Source organism: Lissotriton vulgaris, chromosome 1_1 (assembly GCF_964263255.1).
Source record: "Lissotriton vulgaris chromosome 1_1, aLisVul1.2, whole genome shotgun sequence".
Taxonomy (NCBI): Eukaryota; Metazoa; Chordata; class Amphibia; order Caudata; family Salamandridae; genus Lissotriton; species Lissotriton vulgaris.
Genome location: NC_141685.1, coordinates 1,143,442,171 through 1,143,463,174, shown reverse-complemented (window position 1 = coordinate 1,143,463,174; position 21,004 = coordinate 1,143,442,171). Strand labels below are relative to the sequence as shown.

General features: G+C 44.0%; 1 protein-coding gene across 1 annotated transcript; it reads left to right on the top strand.

Annotated features, from left to right (window-relative positions):
- The first annotated feature begins 1,508 nt into the window (after positions 1-1,508).
- ZC3H10 (zinc finger CCCH-type containing 10) lies at positions 1,509-7,728 on the top strand. Its single transcript, XM_086963896.1, has 2 exons — positions 1,509-1,797; positions 4,544-7,728. The coding sequence occupies exon 2, from the start codon at positions 4,600-4,602 to the stop codon at positions 5,752-5,754; it is 1,155 nt and encodes a 384-aa protein (XP_086820022.1). The 5' UTR covers positions 1,509-1,797; positions 4,544-4,599; the 3' UTR covers positions 5,755-7,728.
- The last annotated feature ends 13,276 nt before the right edge of the window (positions 7,729-21,004 follow it).

Below are 21,004 nucleotides of genomic sequence, written 5' to 3'. Positions count from 1 at the left end.
TCTCCTCTGCTAAAAACGAAAGCAAACAAACAGACACGCTTTCAGCTTTAGCAGAGGAGACCCCTTGCCTCCCACTGCAGCTGAAGCTGTCGCCTCCGTGAATTGGCCCCCTCCTGGGAGAGTTAGCTCTTCCCAGAAGGGAGAGAAGGTTTCCGGAGAGGGTTTGAGGCACGGGCGGGGAGGGCTCTGGCCCAGGGCCCCAGCCTTTCAAGGGGGGTGGGAGTGAGGGAGAGGTGGGGGGCGGGAGTCCTTCAGTTATTTTGGGAAGGGAGGGAGAGGTTGCAATCCGGGTTTGGGCCATGAATCGGGACGGTGGGCTCTGGTCTGCGGTCATCAACTCATGAGGATCTTTGTGTGGGGCACCGAAGTGTCTGTGTTCAGGGATGTTGGTCTGCAGATTCGAATTTGAATCATCAAATGTGTGAGGGATGTCGGGTGGAGCCGTCACCAGACGTCCGTTATGTTGCCATGTGGGTGAATAGATGTATGGGTGGAGTGGTGATGTATGGGTGGAATGGTGGATGTGTGGTGGAATGGTGGATGTGTGGGTGACATGGTGGATGTATGGGTGGGGTGGATGGATGGATGAGTGAGGGGATGGATGGATGGATGGGTGAAGGGGTGGATGGATGGTGGGAGAGAGGATAGATGCATGGATGGGAGTGGATGGATGTGTGTATGGTTGGAAGGGTAGATGGATGGATGGATCAGTGAAATGGTGGATGGATCGATGGGGGGGGGGTGGATGGTGGACGAGTCGGTGGGTGGATGGATGAGAGAGGTGATGGATGGATTGATGTATTGATGAGTGAAGGGGTGGATGGATGAGTGAAGGGGTGGATGGATGAGTGAAGGGGTGGATGTGGGGATGGATGGGTGATTGAGGAGGGTGGATGGACGGAGTGATGGATGGAGGAGTGAAGGGGTGGGTGAGAGGTCAATGGATGGATTCATGAGTGGATGGATGACCTAAAAAGGACACACAATTGAGCTGGCAGTATTTACGGGGCTCCACGTTGACTAGAGCATATGACATATATTTGTATTCATGGGAATGTAGTTTTGTTTTACTTTACTGTGATTGGCTGCTGTTTAATAAGCAGTAAGGAGAGAGAAGCATAACCGAAGCCTTCGGCCCTGACACTGTGAATTTGTGGTGACACAAGCAGTTTTGAGGCTGTATGTGTCACAACAAAAATATTTCCATCATATAGATAATGGAACGGAGGAGTGAAGAGTGACATGAAGGGAAAGGAAAACCAGACGTTTGGGCGGATTACTTGAAAAGGGAGGGACCGTTTTACGACCCATTTTTTAAAAGCGAACTAATGGAAAGAGCACAGGCCTCGCTATTCAATTACGAGCATCGGCATAAACTAAATGACCCTCCCCGGAAATGTAGTGAGTGTTCAAGCTCGAAACGTCAACTCGCTAACAGCGCACTGGGGCGGAACTAAATTGCGTCATTACGTTGTATGAGAGGTGATTGGTTCGTATCCTGTTTCACCGCCGTCGGAGAGAAGGTTCACGGCGGAAGTGGCGCATTCTGCAGATGTTCTGTCTCGGCGCGGTGTTCGTTTCGGAGAAAGAAGCAACCATCGCTGGTTGATCTGAATATAGGGCGCTAGTCTGGGCCGCTTGCATCCCTGAAACTACAGAAGCGCGCCCGAGACAGAGAGGGAAGTGCTTCCGGGCCTTGCAGCGAGCGAAGCGACAGCGCAGAGGCAAAAAGCCGCGGCGAGGAGCGCGGCGGCAGACAATCGCAGCATTAGGCCGCGCAGCGGGGGTATTTTGCAGGTCAGTGTCCCTTCTGCCCCTGCTGGGGTGGAGGGCAGGGTTATTGTATGCATTAAAAAGTGCGAGCTGTCGTAGGGCCTCGTAGAGGTAGAAATGGCTGACACGCCTCTCCCCGCTACCATCTTGGAGCGTCGAGTTCGCTCCGTGCTGGTTAATGTTATCTATGGCTAGCTTTCCCATTCCATTATGGATGCCACGATCTAGCTGGTGGTGGCCATCACTGTTGATGGACGTGACGTGGCGGCCATTTCAGGTAGGTCGCGCTGGCTTTTCCCGGCGAGCGGAGGCCATCTTGGGGCAGGACTATTCACTAATATGGGTATTGTAGAGATTTCACGCATTTAGTCCGTCTTCTAAGGTTTAGTGGGAACAGCTCCCTAGTGTGCGCTTACACCTTTGCTTTTTGATTAATATGAAAAGCCAGATTGCTCAGGAAGACAAAGTGTAGTGAGAGACAAGCGCGCAGTCTTGTATAGTGCTTCCACATTGTATTAAAATGTAGATGAATTATTGTTTACCCTGCTTAATGGTTTTCGCGCTTCTCAAATGGCCTGGTGAGACTTTTGTGTCCACTTTGGTCGTCAGGTTGGCTATATTTCTCTGGTGAGATGACGACCTTGCTGGCCCTTTCCACGACGCATAGCCGCTTTGATTTCTGTAAGTTATTCTTGCACAGGCGAATGCTAGTTTGCAGGAACACCACCATTTGCTTAATTGTTCTATCGCACTGAATTTAGCGATTTTTAGGTTTTGCATCGCGTTCTTATCCATTTAGAGCCAGTGTCGTGCATCGGTGAGATGTGGCTGAGCGTCCTGAACTTGACGAATGTACGTGCTGAGCGGGACCAGCACACAAGATACCTTCCCTATCGGGGCCTACGTGACTATGACTACTGTAGCTGACATTCTCAAATGTCCCACACGTTCGAATATACTTCAAAATAAGCGAGACAATAAAAGCTATGAGCTTGTTCGATTCACCCCCTGCCTTTTTTGTTGGTAATCTATTCACTCACCTATGTATTTTTACTTCTGAAGTTGGTGTATCGTGCGGATATCAGTAGGCCTCTATCCATTCGAGTCTGAAGGTCGTCATAAGTGTTGTGCATATGTTGTTAGTTATCGATCTATTATCGTGCAGGATGAGTTTGGGGGAAAAATGGTAAATTGAATGGCACACCTACTCCTACAAGTCGGAGAGGTGTTTTAGTCCTCCCACTAAATCACGTTACTCATCCCTAAGTCCTGCTTTTTTTAGGGCTTGTATGAGAACTGCCTTTCTGTGGCAGCGTCATTGTGATAGGGTTGGAGAAACACTACTGTCAAAGTTTATTAACGGCATTAAAACCCATCAATTAACGTCAGTGCTACAGGACAATTATTAGTTCCCATCTTTTTATCGGTGTCTTGGACATTCTACGGTAGCTGGCCATCAGTGGCCATTTAATTTTGGTTTCTTGCCTCACACTGCCAGCTGCTTCAAATACTATCGTAATATATCAGTAGACTCAACACATCGCCTAAAAGGCTGTTCGTGATTAAATATCCAGGCGCGTTTGTTTTGCCTCTACCATGCAGGCCTTGTTCTGACAGTTAACCTTGTTCGCTTGGTTCGAATTTTTTTTCTTTTCCATCGCCACATGAAGAATGCCCATTCATACTGATTTATGCTTCTTGCCAGAGCATGCAAAGTCTTGGATTTTGTTTGGTAGACCAGAGTTTAAATAATTTTGTGGAGGTGTAATGTCGTTAGGATTGAAGAATAGGCCTCTTGTTTGGATGGCTGTTCCAGGCCGTTTACTTGTGCCCCGATTTAGTGCCCATGCCCGGAGGAGAGGGTCCATTTATGGGTTCCCTTGCGGCGGGTCTGTTTCAAATGTCCTTATGTTTCTAATTTTTGCTTTCTTTCTCAGTCTTTGTATTTGTTAGCTTAAGCGACAGTTTTTTTTAAATTAATTGTATTATGTAAATTGGTGCCTTGCCCCCTTCCTAGATTGGTTTCTATTACTCATGGGATGTACGTCTCCGTTAACTTAGCTGTGATTTCCAAGATATGACAAGGGTTCAGCGATGAAAGGGTAGTGATGGAGAAACTGTACGTGTCAGGGTGTATGTTGAGTTCTTTGTCACATATCCAATGATGCATCTTAATTGCTAATTTAGCCTGGTAAGTTAATGTGAGGATTCTTTAGTTCGTAGCCACAGATAACATCTATTTTTACATTCCTACTGGGTCAGTTTAATCAAAGTTGCTCAACAACACGAACAAGTTTATTTCAGTGCCATGAAATTTCTTCATAGTAATTATTCACGCAGACAACCAATCAACATATTAAAAATTAATTGCACCAAAACCAATATAAACAATTTCTTTAATATCCGTACATAAATAATTGCCACGCCATTGAAAGTCTTCGGTATTATACATTGAAACCACTTAAACTGTATGATATTCATATTTGCCAGGAGTTTGAAAGGAATATTTTGGCCTCCCAAAATGCAAAAATACATTAGTCGCCCAATGGCTGCTTTGCAAGGATGCCAAACAGTAGAATCACCTGGTCCTCAACAAAAGTTAAGACAGTGATTATTCTTATTAGGGGTTTGCTTATAAACTTACATATAATTGTTTAAATGTTATGTTCAACCTGACGTGATAAGATATTCCTTCTAAATCATGTTGCCTTAAATACCTTCTGCTGCTATTTCTGTGTTTTTAATAGTTGAATGGTGTTCTCTCTTGCAGCTGTTTGCAGAGCGCTTCTTTTGCCCGTGCTGCGCAGATATTAAGCGTGGGGGGAAATGGCAGACAGGGATAACAGTGCAAGCGTCAGCGAAGAAGCATCAGCAGCCAGCACTGAGGACGTCTGCAGAGATTTCCTGCGCAATGTTTGCAGGCGAGGCAAAGCCTGTCGCTTCCGCCACCCTGAGAACGCTGATATATCCGCTGGCATGAGCGCGCGCAAGACCGATTATCTATTCTGCCATGATTTTCAAAACAAGGAGTGCGTGCGCATCAATTGTAGGTTCCTTCACGGCAGCAGGGAAGACGAAGAATACTATAGAAAATGTGGCGAGCTGCCTCCTCATTTGAGCCAGAATTTTGGCGTGGGGATGGGTGTCGCCGCAACCGACCCCTCCAATGCTGAGGTACCAGTGTGTATGGACTCCCTGAAGGGAAACTGCAAGCGAGGGGCCATGTGCAAGTTTCGTCATATCCAGCGAGAATATAATGAGTACGAATATCAGTATGACCCCAGAAGCATGGAGCACATGTCCATGGCCCCTGCCATTTCTACTGCTGTGCGCCGCTATGATGGTTATGATATGTACAATGGCATGTACCAAGCCGACCCCTACGAAGACCACAACTCTGTTCTAAAGAGAAGGCGAGTGGAGGGCATGCATTACCCTACATATGATTTCAGCACCACACCTGTGCGCAGTGTGGAGCACCGTATGCTAGAAGAGGAGGTGGTGACACTGCGCAGGCGTGTTGAGGAGCTAAAGAAACAGGTCTCCAATCTAGCAGCCGCTAACGAGGTTCTGCTAGAGCAAAATGCCCAATTTCGTAATCAGGCGATGAGTTCTAGTGCTGCTATCACCGAACAGGCAATGGTGCCCACTGTGTGCCCTGTCACTAATTACAATCATGGTATTGCTCAAACTCACACCACCCTCAGTAGCCATGCCATGCAGCCACGATTGGTTTCTCAGCATGACCTTATGGCTTCATCTGGGGCGCAATCGGGCCAAGCCAATCCAGCTGGCCAGATGAACCCAGATATCACACCACTGTCAGCAGCCCTAGCTCAGACCATTGCTCAGGGCATGGCTCCACCAGTGTCTGTGGCCACTGTGGTATCAATGCCACAGCCTATGCCCCCAGGCACTTCACAAATGGCAAGCTATCCCATTGCATCGCAGAGCATGCGCATTACTGCCATGCCGCACTAATTCCTAGTACTAATACATATTCCCAATTCTAATAAACAGGAGGTAGTCTTTTATTTGTACAGTTCATAATCTCCACATGCTAGCTGCTTTGCAAAGCAGCACGTTTTGTCCTAGGTAGGTGGGAGCATGCATAGTATTAGGCTCCAAATTAATAAAGCAGGTCACTACAGGGAAAATCTTGTGCATAGTCAGTGCAGTAGGATTCCCCACATTTGTTTTTTCACATAGGAATGTGCCATGTGGTACTCTACATTTGATGCAGTGTGAGAACTTATGTAATTAAATTAATTGGCGCTGGACTTTATATGCTCAGTATGGAGGAGTGCTTTCCCTTGCTTTGTGCTGGCCTGTTGTGTGCAATTTCATGTTCAGACTATAGCTGTAGCTGTTCAGACAAGTCCATGTTAAATGCATGTAATTCAAAGTCCATTTTTGTAGTGCTCTTGTACATGCGAAATACTTTCTACTGGTAAATCAATGGGGAAAAATTCTGTGAACTAAAATACACGTATTAACTAAATCTAGTATGTGTCTTGTGTGGGTTTTGGATATCGAACCAAGACTCATTGTTTTAGTTAGGTGGCCGTGGTCTTCGGATATTGTGTTGTCACCTCAAACACTCTGCCTGTCATTACAGAGATTACTCTTGTGTTTGACTTAAGCATGGGACTGACTTTGTTTTTCTTTTTTCATCAATGTGTATGTGAAAGTAGGTGTAGAAAATCAAGCCTTGTTTTGTTAACTTCCAATTTGGGGCTTGTACAAGATTCTAGCTCCTAGTTGAACCAGTGTAAAAAAAAAATTCAACTGTGACTATAATTTTAAGATTATTTGAACCCCTTCTGTTTGGTTTCAAAAGGTATGTGCAAAAGTAGTACGCTTGATGCAATGTTGCAGCGATGTACCACCATCTTGATGTTCTTTGCTGTTGGTCTATAACCTATGTACGGGCACGCACCACAAAGATGTGAGTTCTACCAGATGCTTTTATTTTGTCTAAGAATCCTAAATGGCCTACTAGACTCGCACAAATATGATACATTAATTATTGTCATGGCCTTCCTAAAACCACAGTCCTATGGCTGCTGTATGCTTCCTTTGTGTTAACTGATTCCTTTTTCCCCCTCTTATAATGCTTTCCTATTTTCCTTTGAGCAAGATATTCATAACTGTTAATTTAGCTGTGCAACTGGAACGGCCTGGTCACAAATCTATCCGCACTTAAGAAAGAAACAATTTGAGACAATTTCTAGTATGTTCATTATTGTTAAAAACATGTTTTGCAAGGTGACTTGACCCCCGTCCTTCTTGGATCTCCTTTCTTAATTTTTCATTTGAATAATTAGGGAGAGTTTGATGTTTACATGAAATAGCAAGGTTCTACACCCCCACCCCCCATGTCTAATCTGCGACTTTCCAAGTGATTTGACTTTAATTTTGAGAGACTTTTTGTGAAGCCATGCAGTTTATTTATACCCTTCCCGTGGCTTTGTAAGTATTTGAAGTTGACATCACATGCCAGTCAGTGCAACCACCACTGTACTTTTTTGTTGCTGCATTTACACTGTTAAGGGGCGCAAACCAAAAAGAAAATTCTTATGTTGAATAGTATGCCAAGACTCACATCAGTAGATCGTCTTGGTGGTGGTACAAGTGAGGTTTCCGAGTTGAAAGTTTTGCATGATTACATGTCCTATGTAATACTGTAAATTCATGCTGGAGGATTAGTAACCGTTCTTGCGTACATTTTGATATTTCCTTCTGTCATGCCAGTTTCTAAACTTTTTCTTTTGTTGTAGGCTTGCCCCTCCACCGTTCGCAGCGTTTAGTATCTTCAGTTCAAGTTGCCTTTTTCCCTTGATTGTGTAACTAATTAATTTCAACGTGTATTTCTACAAAGGCTTTGTGTTTTTTTTTTAATCTAGAACCAATGTGTTGATTTTTTCTCTTCACTATTAAACATGTAACATCTGAGACGAGTTCTTGTCTTTATTGCAATATTGTCTCATTGTTTGCTTTTCGTGTAGGGAGGGGGGGCTAGTATTGACAGTGCTAATTGTTGAGACTTTGTACAGCAAACCTTCTTTCTTGCTAAGAATCAGGCAGGTGTATGGTGGGCAGTCATACTTCCCTCTCTAAGCAAATTCAGTATGGACAGCAGCAGAAGTGCAAGCTTCCTCCCTTTGTGCCTGAAGTAGGTAGGATATGTAGTCTACACAAATATCACCAGCAGGTTCTTGAGTGTTCTGGGGTGAAGTGTTTTTGTGTAAATCTTGTTGTATTTTTCCATTTAGTTGGTTGTGTAGTTCTTTTTCAATCACAACATATTTCCTCTGTTTCATTAAGTGTCCTAGAGGCAAAAGTAACATTCCATTCCTCTTTTCCACACCTCTTGAGATAAAACAGCTCCTAAACCATACATACTGGCATCAACAGTAATTATACATTTCTTAACCATACAAAATGTTTTACGGGTATGTGCTTCCAGGACATCTTTTTTAATTTGTTGAAAGGCATTTTTCTTGTTTCAGACCACTCAAACCTTGCATCCTTCGTGTTCAACATACACAACGGTTCCATCTTCGTTGCTAATTTCTTAAATAAATTTACTATATTTGCTAATTTCTACAAATGAAAGTAATTTATCTCTGGAGTCTGGTGCAGGAGCTTTCACAATGGCATCAACTAACATTTTTTTGGAACAACCCCTTCTGACAAAGTGTGGCCTAAATATTCTACAGAGGAACAAAACAATTTACACTTGGTTTTCTTCAACGTCAAACCATGGTCCTCCAATCTTTTGCAAACCTGTTGTAGAGGAGAGAAATGTTCTTGATGATGTTTTGAAAATATAAGTATATCATCTTGAAAACATTTTGTAAAATTATCAGTCTTTGAAAATGTGATACATGGCCCTTTGATAAACTGATGCTGCTAATATTAAGCCAAAAGGCATCCTTTTGAATTGGTATAGGACCAAAGGTGTAATAAAAGCAGTACAGTGCTTAGAAGTTTCTGTTACCTCTACCTAGTGATAGGCAGATCTGAGATCCAAAGTGGAAAACATTGCAGCTCCTAGCACGCTCACAACCTCAGTTATATTTGAAAGTGGGTGCCAATCCGCTGCCACATTGGCATTTAAAACTCGAACCCACACACAACCAAGTAGTTCTTTTTTTAATCACAGCATATTCATTGTCTATGTTTTATATGAAAGGGCAAATGGTTTGTGATATCTAGTAGAGTATGTGCATCAATTTGTGAGGGAGTGAATGGACAAGTATATATTTCTTGTGGAAAAATCTGAACTGTCAACTTCATAAATAGTTGTTTGCAACCCTGTAATGTTTCTAGTTATCTAGTATGTGAGTCTGTTGGTATTCCTGGCAGTCAGGAAATCTCTGGAAAACTAGCGTACTACTTTATCTGAAAAGCATATATTTGAAAGTATCAAAACTGATCAACAGTAATTCTAGAGGCAATTATTCCACCATCACACAGAACGTTCATTGTCGGATACTTTTGTCCTCTTTGGTTAAAAAAAATAAAATCGAAAGGTACTGAAGGGCAGATTTTAATTTGGACGCCCTTGTACTTGGTCACATACACATGATGGATATTCTGAGGTGAGGGAAATAAGACTTTGTAAATAATAGTTCAGAACTGAAAGGAGTTGGGGAGAGGTGTGGCGCCAGGGCGACTGACGTTGGAATCTGGGGATCACGGTTCGATCCCTAGCGCCGGGGGCAGATTAGCCCAGCACCGTGTGACTGGGCAATAGCTTGCTTAATCTTCCCAACTTCCCCCAGCGCCTATAGACCCTTACGGGTGATTGTTTGCGCTTTACAAATGTGGATTATTATCACCTTACACCATGCAAGCCAATTAAATACAACCAGGATTTTGAGGTTATAAGTTTTATATTGTCTGGGGTATTTTTCGAGCCAATACTCAACGTCCCATCCACATTAGTGCAAGTGTATTCTATCCTAATAGACTAGTAGTAACCAAGTGGAAGGGATATGTCGTATGGGACAGTTTACCTGCCCGCTAAACTTAAAAATCATCCCATAACTGGTTTCCTCTAAACCAAGCATTTGCAATGCAATCTGTCTCGACTTTAGGACCGTATATGTATTTAGCTATGCAGCACATTAGCCTGGGTGCCTAAACATAAACTGTTCTTTAACATGGAAGGAAAGAAAGCAGCCAACTCAGTGACACACCAGGTATGGGAACACATGGAGATAAATATTCCCTTTGCAGCTGGAAATGGTATAGTCCAAAGCTTTGTTTTTAATATAAAATCAGGGCCTTTGGTGGTCATATCATTGAAAATACAAGATTTGGAAAAAAATATTGTCTACAGGTGCTCGTTGAAGACAACTTCTATGGACTGGAATCTAGAAAATACTAAAGTGATTCTGGTATTTTACTGACCTCTGCTGGTCGTTTGTTATCAAAGTTAAATAGACGCAGCTGCCCAAAAAATAAAACCAGCATTTACAATGCAACGGTCTCGCCATAGCAAAAGTTAGAGCTATTGGCAATGTAAATGACCATTTTTATTTATGTGTTGGTTTTGAAAACTGATAAATAAATGGCCTTGTCATTTACAATGCCAATAGCTTAATCTCTCGCAAATGCGAGACCTAGTAGTAGTGACTAATAGTGAGTAGTAGAGAGTACTAGAGAGCAAGAGTGATTAATAGTGAGTTGTAGAGAGGTCTAGAGCGAGTAGTAGTGAGGAGAGCGAGTAGTAGAGAGCAAGTAGTAGAGTGAAAGTGAGTAGGAAAGAGTCAGAGCCGCGCACCCACACACAGAGAGCCACAGACAGAGAGGGCCACACACCCAGCCTGGCTTTGACCATGTCTGGTTATTACTGTATTGGGGAACTTGTAGGATACGATTTATAACTTGGAAAGCAAATACCAGATTGAAAAGTAGAAGTAGATTACCTACCACAGCCGACACTGCCCCTCGCAGCTTTCCCCCCTTCCCCTCCTTCCTACTATCACGCACAGAGACACTTCTGGATTGAAATGATGGCAGGAAAGCTCAGCGGCTCTGATACCTGCTGCAATGGTGTTTAAACCACCAGTTCGAGCGCTGATTGCCCTTGGTCATACTTATTTAGGATGTAGGCGCTGGGGAGGTGATGTAGAAGACGTATTTGTCACACCCCAGAACCCTGGCATGGGGGTTCATGGAGCCTGAACCGGGTGTACATAGGTCTACAAAATCAAACTCTGCATGCACACCGGTTTGCAGATGACGTCCGCACAGTTATTTACTCCCAATTTCTGATATTTAGGGGGAGTGGGCACGTTTCAGCTCTTGAACCCTAGCGCCAGAAACAACTGCATCGCCCTGGCCTGTGTGATTCAACCAAGATGCAAGGGCACTGCACGACAACCCCACAGCTATGCCAGAGAGCAGCAGCTGTTATGCATGCTTGGTTCAAACTGTGGCAGTTTTTTATTCCACCGGTTCTCTGCCAACACAAGATTAACGCCTTTTCCATGCCTTGGTTTTGAAATGTTTCCACACAGTTTTCTGGGCGGGTGCACTGGTTTGGGGCTGATCCAACGACATTGGGATCTCTGAATGTAGCAATGTACAGCTGATCTTGGCCACCTCTGCATGTCCTGCAGGGTCCCCCCAGGGATGCTGCTGGCACTGCTCAGGGGAGGAGTCAAGCCTTACGCTCGGGTCCGTTAGGAGGCTCCGGGCGGGGACTCCGAGGAGGCAGCAGTTAACTACAGGCCTTACCTCTTCTGTTCTGACACATTGACAGCGCACTGTGGCAGCCAGCGTCCAAGACCACCGTTCCTCTGGTCAGTGAGTCCAGGTCGGCTACTGGAGGAGGCTTGGTCCAGTGTCTGCCGGCAGCAGCTCAAATGAGGAGCCTACTCTCCAGCTGAGCCTCCATTCAGCCAGGCCCGGGACAGATTAGGGAACAGACCAATGACCGTCCGAGGCTAGGGCAGAGGGCGGGGAAGACTTAGGAAATAAAAGAAATTACTCTTCAAAGCCCGTCCCTTTCAAACTGGGTGCCCCAACTCCCTGCTGGGCTAAAAGGTTCCTTATCTTCGTTATGGGGCCATCTGGACCCATAAAGAAGATAAGAAACCTCTTACCACAAACGCAAGTCAAGGAGCCCAGTCTGAAAAGGACGGGACTTGGTGAGAAAGAAGAATGTCACTAGGACCGCTTCTCCAATGGCTAGCCACTGTTTAGGAGGCCAGCCAATGGAGAAGAGGGGCATGGCTTAACCCTCGCTAGTGAAGTACACTCTAAAACAAAATCTTGCAAGCTTGATTGCGCATGTACGCCACGCTGGACCTAAAAAAAGTCCCTCAGCAGAAAGTAATTCTCGTATTTTACTGAACTGTACTGGTCATCTTCTATCAAGAAAGAGTTGAATAGAAGCAGTTGAACAAACAAAGCGGTTTTTACTGACCTCTGCTGGTCGTTTTCTAATAAAGTTTAATAGAGGCAGTTGAACAGAAAAGTCCTTGTGCTGATCTCCAGAGCCCACAAAGTACATACACATATTAGGATATTCTACAGTAGATACAAGTGGTCTCGCATGCTCGACCTAAATACCATTCACAAAAGCGAAACCAAGTGGCTTTCCCAATGGTGGTTCTCCTTTCTGTTATGTGCCACAGCTACAGCATCAGTGCCAAGATAAAAAAAAAAATAGTGGGGGTACTTGAGGGGAAGAATAGGCCCTTTCCAAACAGGGATCCAGCTCTCCGTAACACAGGAGTGTGCCTATAGCTTTCCATAGATGCCCTGACCGTATGTTGCTGGCAGCGCCAGGACGCCTCATTGAGGAGGCAGCTGTGCGCCATATAAACTCAGAAAATGTGTATAGTGGCTTTAAGGAAGGTAGTCTGATAGGGGGGTGAGTAAAGCTGGTGTGCAAGAGTTCTTCCGCACCCTCTATCCGGGCAGAGGGGTTCACGAAAGAGGGGCTGCTTTGGGGGGGTGTGAGTTTTAATTCCATACCCCCCCTCTTGCCTCCAGGAAGTACGAAGTGGGCTAGTTTAAGAAGCCTGTGTCCCAGGAGGGTAATTGGGTGCTCTGCGCACCTTATCCACTATTTACTTTACAGTCTAATAAATTCGCAGTTAGTCTAGGTGGGTAGAGGGTTTACTTTGACACCTTTGCAGATAGTCATGTCCTTTGTGCACCACCTGCTGCCATTTTTTTAAATCAGATTTGTATGCCCTTGGTACACCACCTTTTGCTATTTTTTTAAAGTTTATTTTAAACATGCTTTTTATCATTATATACACCCGATTAAGTTAATACGTTGGTGCCTAGATACTGTGGCTCAAGAAGATTAGGGCCAAAGGGAATAGGTTGTGTTCAGAGTTTTTGGTAAGCTCCATGCACTTTATAGTTCAACACCTATGTGGCTTGTTAAAAGTCCCACATATTATTGGCTACTGTGATATGGGGGGGTATCCATATAACAATTTTGAATGCTCAAGCCTAGGCATTGTGATGACTTCTTGCTGCTATGGAGATTTGGAAGTCCAAGAGGGCAGGATATATGCAGTTTTATGCCATTGACAGGTCACTATATAGTATATTTAGGTGGCTCCATGAATTTTTTTTTAGGTCTCGCGACCTATCGATGTGCGCAAGCGCATCGAGCGGAGCAAGAATTCAAGTGGCGAAAACATCTTCAAACCAAAGGGCTTTCAGCCCCGCGGTTTTCATGCTGTTCACGTGAACCACGTGATAACATGCACGCACATTCAGGGCCAGCCAGCCCAGCACATCAAAGGGCTTCTCCCCCCTAATTATTCATGGCCGGCCGCAGGCCGGCCGTACTTTCAGTTTCCCGAAACTGCTTCTCCTCACCTAATTAGGGGAGGAGAAGCCCTTTGATGTGCTTCACACCAATGCGCCTCAGTCATTCCTCTTGTTTGTATTTGCTTCGGCTGCCATTCTCAGACTCCACGATCATCTGCTCATGTGCACAAGACGCTTTACACAGTACACTCATCTGCCTGAAGTGGGAGTTTTAAACCAGCAAAGCTGGTCCTTCTGTACTTGCAGTTTCACTTCTAATGTGTTTTGTTATTTATCATGATTTTTAGCTGAGGTGTATCACGCTCGTTCATGAGTTTGATCTTTTCATACTGTGAAATGTTTACTAAGTTGTTTTTGATTGTCTTACCGCTGGAGGTCTCCCTGTGCTACATTTAGCCTCTGACACATGCAACGCCACTCAACCATGCAACGCCATGCAACGCCACTCAACCACGCAACGCCACTGTGGATTTCCAAGGTCCATTTTCATTGGCCTTGGCATGCGTGCTGTTTTTTTAAACAAAACACGCAATAGGCTATGGGCGTCGCGTAGCTCTGCCCGTGGCCTATTGGTGTCTGTTACGCGCACCAGAGGCCATATGTTTTGAATTATACATTATAATGGCCATATTAGGTGTGGGTAACATCATCAGTGGACATGGGGCAATTACCTGCCCCTCCTCCATTTCACATTGTTGTCCTCTCCTGTGTTCCCCAATAATCTTGTTCTTCGGAAAGCCACCCATCACGTCAACATGCCTGCTTTTTTTCCGTTCACTTTCATTACCTCCTGTCCCTCATCAGTACGATACACTACAAACTATTCGGGTACGAGTTTGTAAAAATCATAATTGTTACTAGGTCATACTTAAGTGCCGCCCTTATAAAATAAATTAGCTTTCAGTATTCAAGAGTAGATTTAATTGAGAATTAACACAACAATGTCCCGTTGCAAGATGGGCACAGCATTTGTGCTAAAAAAGCAGGTCACTCTTGTCGTCTATTCGCGGTCGCTCGCGCGCTCCAACAGTATGGCGTGAATTCAGTTTTCACGCCTGCTATTGGGCACACTCCTAGAGTGAGAGTGACAGCATGAGAGACAGCAGAGTGAGAGTGAGTGACAGCATGAGTGAGAGTGAGTGACAGCATGAGTGAGAGTGACAGCAGAGTGAGTGTTCCAGAGAGAGCAGGGTATACTTGTGCGCTTACACGGTGCAGACACACAGGAGCTAAAACAAAGAACAGCTGAACATGTGTCTTGGGAGCTTCATGAAGGCAGCCGGCCCTCTGTGAGGGGAGCAGCAAGGAGGGGACGCCCCAACCAATTTAAGCGCAACTACTCACAACCTACTGTACGATTACAACACCGGCCAAAGGGCAGAGCTAGGTCTTTTCGCATTACGTAGGGTGAGCAGTGTGTGTGAGCAGTTGTGAGCGTACAGGGTGAGCAGTGGGTGAGCGTACAGGGTGAGCAGTGTGTGAGCGTACAGGGTGAGCAGTGTGTGAGCGTACAGGGTGAGCAGTGTGTGAGCGTACAGGGTGAGCAGTGTGTGAGCGTACAGGGTGAGCAGTGTGTGAGCGTACAGGGTGAGCAGTGTGTGAGCGTACAGGGTGATCAGTGTGTGAGCGTACAGGGTGATCAGTGTGTGAGCGTACAGGGTGAGCAGTGTGTGAGCATACTGGGTGAGCAGTGTGTGTGAGCGTACTGGGTGAGCAGTGTGTGAGCGTACTGGGTGAGCAGTGTGTGAGCGTACAGGGTGAGCAGTGTGTGAGCGTATAGGGTGAGCAGTGTGTGAGCGTACAGGGTGAGCAGTGTGTGAGCGTGTAGGGTGAACATTGTGTGAGTGTAGGGTGAACATTGTGTGTGCGGGGTGCGCAGTGTGTGAGCGTGTGGTGTGCGCAGTGTGAGTGTGCGGGGTGAGCATTGTGTGAGTGTGCAGGGTGAACAGTGTGTGTGCAGGGTGAACAGTGTGTGAGTGTGTAGGGTGAGCAGTGTATGTAGGGTCCACCACACACACACAACCACACAGTCAGTGTACGCTTTCACCGGGCACAAACACCACCATTAGTCAGTGCACGCTTTCACCGGGCACAAACATCACCAGCTGTCGGTGCAGGCTTTCACCAGGCACACACCAGCAGCCGGCAGTGCACGCTTCCACCTGGCACACACACCACCAGCGCACAATTTCTACAGGCACACACACCACCAGCCATCAGTGCACACATCAATTGTTATCGCATCCACAATTAACTATTGTAGCAATCGCAGTATGGTGCACTTTACTTTTAAACATACTCATCTAAAGCACAGCATGCCACCATTACTACAATTCAACCCACATAATTCCACTACACACCACATGCATACACTCCATAACACATGGCTAAAAGACAATGCCATTAGCTCGAACTCAAATAAATCTGAGACCTATTGCATTTCCAAAGCTTGTTTGCATTGCTGTAATGATGGGCGGGTGGGGGGTACTCACACAATGTATTCAATATGCCTAGTTTTAAGCACTGCGTTCCCCATTTGCTGCTATGAGCAAATGTTTTATTTGGTGTGTCTTCAGATTGGTTATTTTGATTGATTGCTCTCATGTTTTTTTTATTTATTTATTACTAATAAACTTAGAAGTGGAGCACTATACCTATGCCAATTTGAACTGGAGAGCTGCATTAGAACATTTGTTGAACGGAAGTTTCTCACCATCCCCCTCACAAAGAGAAAAGAAATAGACTGAAATAATGTGTCCACCTCCCTGGGGTTAATCAGTGATCTCTCCCCCATGTCAGAATGCCAAGTTGTAATAATCCAAGAAAATAGGATTGTGCATCCACCAGAGTCACACAAAAAAGTGTCAACCACGAACGCCGTTTGCTTGCACTAGCTCCACATCAGACGAGGCTGATGGTATCAGCCAATAGCCTATCCGCAGGAAACATGGGGACATCTCAATGCTTGTCGGGAACACTTATCAGCAATGTGAACAGATCACTTAATCTCCCCATGTACAACAAACAAAATGTGTCCTTGTGTGAGGTAAATAATGCTCATGTATAAAGCTCGAATACTTTTGGGTTGAATTAACACTATAAACCTGCAATACATTTCAAAAAAATGTTTTTATAAAGAATGGGTTAAAGAGAAAGGGGAAGAGGTTTGCAGTAGGAACACACTGGCCACCGGAAGCAGTACTTGGTCCAGACTCTACAGCAGGAAAAAGACTTTAAGCCCAGGAGGAGAGCAAACATGAGGAGGAAGTGTGGACCAGTAAGGAAACTAGAGTGAGTGGGAACCAGCCAATTGTAAGTAGAAAGACAGGGGAGTGAAAATGGTGTTCTGTTGCAGGACCCCCTGCCCCCACACACACACACTTTTTGCCTAGCTTTTTTACTCAATTTCTTCTGTAGAGTTGTGTGTCCCTGTGGTCCATGTTCCCAGTACCAGTGTTATTGCCCTACAACAACCCTGGTTGGACTTTCAAGCCCCCTGTAAGTCCATAGTAAATGGTTCCTGGCTTCCTTGGTCATCGTGACAGAAGAGGGTCCCCTCATCTACACCGTGCAGACTGCCCTGTGACTTCTGTTTTATATATATATATATAATTTTTTTAAATACAAATTAAGCACTTATAAGGAGCAGACTCCATACCCACTTAAGACCACAGTAACGTGGCCTAACAACTGAATTTCACCACCTACACAACTACGCTAAATCAGTGTTTAGCTCAAAATACCTTTCTCATTAACCCACCACAAAAACGTGCCCACCCCCAACCCTTATGAAATTGCTCTACAGATAAACACTCGGACTCGTAAAAACACCTTAATGGCTATGTAACCCAGTCACAAGTGTTAAATTTGCACTTGCACGTGACTGGTTGAGGTGAGATGCTGGTCCAAGACACCAAGGAGATGAAGACCAAGTGATAAAACAAACAAGCATTTACAATGCAACGGTTTCGCCTTTGTAACAGTTAGAGCTATTGGTATTGTAAATGACAACATTTTTATTTGTGTTTGTTTTGAAAACAGATAAATAAATGGCATTTTAATTTACAATGCCAATAGCTTAATCTCTTGCCAGTCAGTCAGTCAAACCACTTTATTCGATTATTTAAAATCATAAAAGTTCATCAAAAAATTCACAACATTAAAATACAATTGGGTGACACAACATTTTTTTAAAACAATCACATGTTACACTAATTCCATATTCTGTTTTGTTTTACTCTAAAAAAAATGCAATAAAATTCATGTTACAATCATTGCTGGACATCTTATTTTTTTCATCCGGGCAGCAGCTACCAGAAAATTTGCAATATTAAAAATATTCCATGGGTTATCTAATAATTGCAAATACATTAGAGCAGGTTTGACCTGTAGAAACCCCTTCTCTCGTAAAAGTGGGATAATAAGCTTCTTTCTAATATTAGAGTACAAATCCCAAAATAATATGAACTGCACAGTATCTTGAAGTGAACTGTGGTCACTCTCACAAGGTGCTGCATCCTCTGGTTTACTCCAGCCATGAAAATTCCCCAGTATAAAATGGATCAGATTAAAGCGAAATCTTATCAATAACCAGCGATGGAAAGGCTTAGGTACTAGCTTTAGGTAAGGCTCAATAGATGGGGATGTAATTAATAACAAGCACTGGTGTTGCCAATAGGTCTTGCAGTAGGAAAGTTGGAGCTATTGGTTTTGTAAATGACATACTGGCCTGGTGTGTTTTTGTTGTATTGTCCTATTTCGTGGTGCTACAGCTACGTTATTCTTGTGGATTTCGTTCTAACAAGACAATCGCATTTCATAATATCAAACGACATTTTGCTATATATTGTCTATTCCTGGATTAAGCAAAACCTAACATTAAACAGGTTTGTATCAAGAGTTCAGATTTGGCGACCTGATGCTTAATTTTGAAGGCTTTTATTAATGATCTATGCCACTCTAGATCTATCATGTCTGTCTGTCTTTTAAGCTTTCTGTTTTTCATAATTACATCAATGCATATTTTTTTAAAGAATAAGAAATGGTCTACATTGCCCCTTTCTCTAGTCCCGTTTCCAGGCCACAGCCGTAGTTTACATTTTCAGCGCTTATGGGGAATTAATGTTTCTAGATCTATGTTTCTCTTTTATCTCGGGTGATATTGTGCAGCGCGTGCTTACACGCACAGGTAAATATGCAATAGATAAGGGAGGCAAATAGAAGCCATGATGGCGCTAAAGAGACCCCGATAGAATTGCCATTTAAACCTCTCCACTGAGCTTTATTGATCAGGTGATTGCGATGGTTATTGATGAAATGGTTGTAATGCCTCGGAGTACAGGAAGACGCATGTACGGCTTCTGTTCTGAAACATCGTTACTTTGTTCTTTTCGATTAATAATTTGCAAGATGAAATAAGTAAATAAAATCACGTGTAATCCCGCGCATTGCCCCTAGTTCTTTTCCGATAATCAATGGAACCGATTCTCACCTTTTCAAACCTTTCTGCCTGAAATATTCATGAAAATTGTATGCACAGCAGACCCCTCACCTAGCCTTTGTGTTTAGGTTTTGTAACACAGGACTCCAGTTTAAGAGATTTTAATTGGGCCCGGATGCGCAGAATTGGGTGATAAATCACAGGAAAGGCTGACAAGCAACTGGAAACAATTCTAGCTCGAATTTTATTTTTAAGGTGAAATAAACAAATGGACATATTTGAAATATGGGGTATTATGCGCAGGAAATGAAAGGTAGGGGCTTGCACGCAATAGATAAGTACATTAACCTGCTACTTCCAGGGGGAAAAAGGGAACTCTTGCGCTGTTTCTTGTGAACTCTAAAAAGAAGAAGCCCTGTTTATTGAAAAGATCTGTGCCCCTTTTTCAATATTTTCCTTTTACGCACTTGTCGCTTTATTGCCCTATCTGGATGATATATAGAAAAACTAAGAGAACATACCGTGAGTACACGCAATTAACTTTAAAACTGCGAGTATTGCCGAAAACACACATAATGAACCCTAACGTTGAATATACAAAAAAAGTAGAAAAAAACACAAAGCGACCTTTAAGATGGTGATACACAGAAAACATCCACAATGCACTTTAAGACGGTGAGTATTGCCCACTAACACGCTAAATACACAGAAAACACAAACAATGCAAGCAACTTAATTGTGTCGAATACACAGAAAACACAAGCATGGTTTGTGTGCCGAATACACAAAAAAGCAGAACACCTGAGTGTGTCGAGAATACATACACAAAATACAAGCGATGTAACTTAATGTGTCGAATATACAGCAAACGCGCAGTGACCCTTAATACCGGGAACCTACGCAACCACGGTGAATGCACAGGAAACACATACAATTAATATAAAAAAAGTGGAAGGAATATACTCGGAACACACGGAGTTATATTTTGTATGGTAAATATATCGATAAGGCACACAATGCACCTTAGGTCGGTAACCACCAAAAACCACACAAGACGGCAAATACCAAAAAAACATACACAAAGAACCCTACCAGTGCTCCATAAACAGAAAACACAAGCAACGAACCTTAGCGTGTCGAATGTGCCAATGTCGCCCACAATTAATTGTAGAATAGTGAATGGGTACCGAAAGCCCAAGCAAGGAATTTTAGTTAGTGAGGTGAATATACTGGTAATGCTCACAATGAACCTTAAAACGGCGAATTTGACGAAAACACAGGCCATGGAGTTTAAGACGGCGAATACACAGAAAACATACACAATGAACCCTAACATGGCCAACACGCACATAGAACACAAGAGTGGCGAATATAGGGACAACGCACACAATGAACATTAGAACGGTAAATTTACCGAGAGCGCACTTGAATCTTGGCAAGAAATATACCGAAAAGGCACAAAATCACCCTTAGAATAGTGAACATAAAGACCTGTCTCACAATAACCTAATCACGAGGAATATACCGAAAAAGCTGCACAATGAGCCTCCGTGTGGGGCTGAATGGAGACGCGCTCATTGTGGCCTGCAATGGGAGAAATTATTAAAGAAAATAGTGTTTAGAGAGTAAATAAGCTGTACCGTGTAACAACTGAAGTAACAAGAACTGCCTACATCGTCATAATGTGTGTTTGTTTTTACTTTGATTCAGAAAAGGGGGTGGTGATGGACAGAGTATCTGAATTAAGCAGAACACTCCTACCCAGTCCAAAGATCAGGGCTTGATCCATCACCATTTTTTAGCTCACTGCACCATCCCAGCTCAGAACCTGGCTACATGCAAATTAGTCTGTCCCTGGCCCAGTGCATCATGGGAACAGGGCAGACCAAACTACGAAGCCAATTCTTTTACTGGGAAGGAAACAAGCTTCCGGGGACCGGTTTCTGGCATTTCAACCGTCTTCGGCCCGGCTTGCTT

Excerpts from the sequence above, each read along its gene's own strand:
- ZC3H10 (XM_086963896.1), top strand. The coding sequence starts at position 4,600 with ATGGCAGACAGGGATAACAGTGCAAGCGTCAGCGAAGAAGCATCAGCA.